The 5,153-nt window shown below is 47.6% G+C and overlaps 1 protein-coding gene across 1 annotated transcript; it reads left to right on the top strand.

The window, feature by feature from the left end:
* Positions 1-1,100: 1,100 nt before the first annotated feature.
* LOC308316281 (potassium voltage-gated channel subfamily A member 2) lies at positions 1,101-4,314 on the top strand (the record flags this gene model as incomplete). Its single annotated transcript, XM_080764794.1, has 1 exon — positions 1,101-4,314. The coding sequence occupies one exon, from the start codon at positions 1,101-1,103 to the stop codon at positions 2,580-2,582; it is 1,482 nt and encodes a 493-aa protein (XP_080620920.1). The 3' UTR covers positions 2,583-4,314.
* Between the last annotated feature and the right edge of the window lie 839 nt (positions 4,315-5,153).

Below are 5,153 nucleotides of genomic sequence, written 5' to 3' on the forward strand. Positions count from 1 at the left end.
TGTTTTATTTATGAACAGTTCTGACAAACACATTGAAAAACACTATAGAGATTGCTCAACGTATGACGCACAAGTTTTAATCTTCATATCGCTGTCAGGTTGAAACCTGGACATACGTCCAAAACTTGTACTTTTAAGGATTCAAAAATAGCAAAAGTAGCAGATCTACAAGCTCATCTTAAGGGTCCGTGCATTCTAATGACCCACAGACACCCATGTGTGATCACAGTTTTCTGTGGAATCCAATAATTCAATCAGTTTTCAGTGAAAGTGACAACTCACAATTCAATTATCCTAGCCCAGTAGCCTGGCGTAGCCAGACGATCAGAGATATCGAATGACACGTCAGGAGAAATCTGAATTCATTGGGCTCGGGACACCCAACTGCTTTGAAAATCAATCCTGATATTGTGCCCAATAATACTGTTACCGGATTCTGCGAGAGAAATAAGCAGACATTTTCTACGCCTAAGGCACAAATTATAATTTCAGATGGAGGTTCGTGGACAAATTCACATTAATTTGGGGGTCCTTGAGAACCACTGGTTTGAACACTAATCAAAACGTTTGGAAGCAAGCCCAAATAAGCAACTACACTTTAGAAACAAGCCCCACCAAAACCGCTTCATAACTACTACCGATATTTACAAGCAACTTTACAGAAAAAAACAAGCCCAAAGTTGCTTATAATAAGACCTGGCAACATTGGTCCCACTCCCTATACTATAGCCTGGACAATTATTTTTGTCTCTGTGTGTGTATGTGTGTGTCCGTCCGTTCATTAGCAGCTAATCTCCGGCACCGTTAACCCGGTCGATGCCAAACTTTGCACACACACTCCCTAGATGCCAACGATGAACCTCTGCCCCACATTTTCCAGAACGGCCTTACACATTTGGATGTTTGCAAGGCATTTCAGTGAAAGGGTATTAAAATACACCAGATAAGCACTAACATCTCTGCTCTCTGTCCCTTTTGTTATAGCTCGCCACCGGAGGCAGGCTGTACGACAGACAGTGACTGTGTGAAGGCCTTATCTCCCGGTGCCTGGAGGTTGGCACCACCCTGTCTGAAAGCTGCACGTTCCATCGCCCTACACTATGACGGTCGCCGCGGGCGACCCCGTGGACGAGGCGGCAGCGCACCCGGGCCAGCCTCACGACCAGTACGACCCAGAAGCGGACCACGAGTGCTGCGAGAGGGTGGTCATCAACATCTCCGGCCTGCGCTTCGAGACGCAGCTCAAGACCCTCTCACAGTTCCCGGAGACCCTGCTGGGGGACCCCAAGAAGAGGATGAGGTACTTCGATCCTCTCAGGAATGAGTACTTCTTCGACCGGAACCGGCCGAGTTTCGACGCTATCCTGTATTTCTACCAGTCGGGAGGGAGATTACGCCGGCCTGTTAACGTGACTCTAGACATATTCTCAGAGGAGATCCGGTTTTACGAGCTGGGCGAGGAGGCTATCGAGATCTTCAGAGAGGATGAGGGCTTCATAAAGGAGGAGGAGCGGCCGCTGCCAGAGAACGAGTTCCAGAGACAGGTGTGGCTTCTCTTTGAGTACCCGGAGAGCTCGGGTCCCGCTCGTATCATCGCCATCATCTCCGTCATGGTGATACTCATCTCCATCGTCAGCTTCTGCCTGGAGACGCTGCCCGTCTTCCGAAACGACGACGACGTCGTGAGCAAAGTGTACACGGTCGGTAACTACACCATGACCACCTACTCCTCCGCCTACTTCACCGATCCATTCTTCATCTTGGAGACCCTCTGTATCATCTGGTTCTCCTTTGAGTTCCTGGTCCGGTTCTTTGCCTGTCCCAGCAAAGCCGGCTTTTTCGGCAACATCATGAACATCATTGACATCGTGGCCATCATACCCTACTTCATCACGCTGGGCACGGAGCTGGCGGAAAGACCGGAGGACGGGCAGGCGGGCCAGCAGGCCATGTCGCTGGCCATCCTGCGCGTCATCCGCCTGGTGCGTGTGTTCCGCATCTTCAAGCTGTCGCGTCACTCCAAAGGCCTCCAGATCCTGGGGCAGACTCTGAAGGCCAGCATGCGCGAGCTGGGCCTGCTCATCTTCTTCCTCTTCATCGGCGTCATCCTCTTCTCCAGCGCTGTGTACTTCGCGGAAGCGGACGAGTCGGATTCCCAGTTCAGCAGCATCCCAGAGGCCTTCTGGTGGGCCGTCGTCACCATGACCACCGTGGGCTACGGCGACATGGTGCCCACCACCATCGGGGGAAAGATCGTGGGCTCGCTGTGCGCCATCGCCGGCGTGCTCACCATCGCGCTGCCCGTGCCCGTCATCGTCTCCAACTTCAACTACTTCTACCACCGCGAGACGGAGGGCGAGGAGCAGGCGCAGTACCTCAACATGCCCAGCAAGGCCGACTCGGCTGACGATCTGAAGAAGAGCGGCAGCGGATCCACGCTCAGTAAATCTGACTACATGGAGATCCAGGAAGCGGTGAACCGCAGCACAGAGGACTTCCCCCCGGAGCGCATGAAAACGGGCAACTGCACCCTGACCAACACCAACTACGTTAACATCACTAAGATGCGCACAGACGTATAACCTGAGCAGGACGGTCATCTCGAGACTGTAAATGGGAGCGGGGGGGGAGGGGGCTGCTCCCTCTGCTGTACTGGACATTAGTGCCCCGGTATGGGAATCCAGAACAGATTAGTAAGGCTGATTGGGTGATGATTGGGAGGTGGTGGGATCAATAGGACAATTGCTGGTTAACGTAGAACTGCTATCCCACTTTATTAGGGTCATTTTCCGTGTCTGCATGGAGTCAAGTCTTGTGTGACTGTTCTGTAGTCGTACAATAGCCAAATAGTAGCCTAACCAGTAATAATGAATATTAACAACATATAGGGACCACCAATCAATGTTAACTTTATGCTCAAACTGCCGTTCACGCAAGTAAGAACGATTTACAATCACGTTCACTATAATATCGATGAAAACACACGGCTATAATTTTATCGCCATTCATGGAATGGCTGAATCAGCTCCCAACTGCCAAGAAGCTGACTCGGCGGAAACGGAGCAGAACCACAGTTTGCAGCCGTCCCCTGTCTGTCAGAAGGAAAGTCAAAAGAAGGACGCAAGGGGAGTTTGCCCTTTATGGCCATATGGTTGTCTGCTGCTGTCTTTGTCAGAGTAAAGTGCATTCAACAAAGGAACGTGTGTGTGTGTGTGTGTATGTGTGTGTGTGTGTGTGTGTGTGTGTGTGTGTGTATGTGTGTGTGTGTGTGTGTGTGTGTGTGTGTGTGTGTGTGTGTGTGTGTGTGTGTGTGTGTGTGTGCGTGCGTGCGTGCGTGCGCGTGCGTGCGTGTGTGTGTGTGCTAGCATCACCTCCCAGCGACTTTGCCCTCCTTTGCTAGGGATGGATGATGTCGTCCTGGAGAAGCCAATGCCAGTGGTCTCTCCTGAGGCCAAACGGCTTAGATGACTCTGCTGTAAATCCCGGTTTCCGGCCGGCAGCACATCTTGTCCTTTTTCCTGCCATTTTTCTGGATGTACGTATGTATACTCACTACTAGCCAAGTCTCTGCCTTTCTTGTGCTCAGTCCATCTTAAGGCGAAACGGGCCAACGCCATTCCCAAGCAGCGGAGCGAATGTCTTTATTGACGTGTGCACATTTTATCTGTTTGACTCCTTCGGTAATAATAGTATAACTATGTTTCTCTGATTTTTGTGAAGCTTACAGCTGAATGGGGTAATGGGGGGGGGGGGGGGGGGGGGGGGGGGGGCGACGACTGCCATAGTATATCTCCAGCGGCTAAAGTATTCCCTCAAGTGTCTCTATAATAGCCCTTGTCCAGGCCCAGTCTACCAGAATATGGTTCAGTTCTGTACCACTGCCCAGCAAATCACTGTCTTTTTCCTCTTACTTCACAGCATTCCATGTTTGTAGTAATAGACTGATGTGTTGCATCTCTCAGTCAAGCTGAAGGCCTGACAAGTAGCACAATGGAACAAGTGTTAATTTTGTCCTTTTTGTCGGTAGCTTGTTTCAAAGGCTTGTTAAGCTAATTTGTCTGATGTAGAGCAATCGATTAAAGTCCATTAGCAAAAGGAGCGGAACTATACTGCATAATCTTCATGGACTAAGCAAAATTAATTTATTTCTGAGACTGAGATTGTTAATTGACAAAGGTCAACATTTATAGCTTGGCTACTGCAAACGCTTGCTTGACACCCACTAACTTACTATTAGCAATACTGTCGAATGTTGATCTTAAGAAAATTCAATTGGTTAATTTAATGTTGCGTGCTTGATCAGTTCACCAAAGACTTATTTACTGTTTGACTTTATTTTATGTTTGACTGTTAAACAGATTAATTTTGCTAAGTGTATACTGTACTTATTTTGTATACCCATACTTTTTAATTTTTGTCTATGGTGTAATTCTGGACAAGATGTGTAGCTATGCTATCTTTAAAAAATAAAATCAAAAATAGATGCTATTTTATGCTATAGTGCTGCATGCCCTATAAGTATTCACTAGCATGCCTATGGTACGAATTACACTTAAAAAGCTAATCTACAAAAGCGTCCTATACGACGGTATACCTCTATGAAATACACATGTCTATTGTTTAGATGGCTGCTGTAGGACATTGTATATGGAACACATTCTATTAACGTTTCTCTTAAAACTACTGTTAGTTCAATGGCCATGTAAAGTGTCTAGTTTTGGTCCCAGGCAAATGTCTAATTTCATTTTTGGGTCACGAGCTAAAAAGCACAAGCTAAAAAGTTTGGGAACCGCTGCCCTGCATCATACAAGTGTTGCACAGAAAGAGTGAAAATGGATCTACAAGCTCACGTGCCGTGATGTGACTTGTTCCCACCGATGTGAGCTTGTAGATCGGCTATTTTCACTGTTTAAAATGTATGTTTAAAAGTATACCAATACCGCTGTGAGGTTAGTGGAGCGTGAATGAGGGTGCTGCTGCCTCTGTTCACTCCCATGGCAAGGCAAGTTTACTTGTATTTGTTTGTATTGCACATTTCAACAGCAAGGCACACAAAACATAATTATGGACACTATGACAAAGTCCAATAAAGTCCATAAAAGTACATTTGCATACAATTAAAAAAGGTTGTTAAAGGGGTAGTTCACCCAAAA

The sequence above is a fragment of the Protomyctophum bolini genome (genome assembly GCF_963924005.1).
Source record: "Protomyctophum bolini genome assembly, chromosome: 5".
Classification (NCBI taxonomy): domain Eukaryota; kingdom Metazoa; phylum Chordata; class Actinopteri; order Myctophiformes; family Myctophidae; genus Protomyctophum; species Protomyctophum bolini.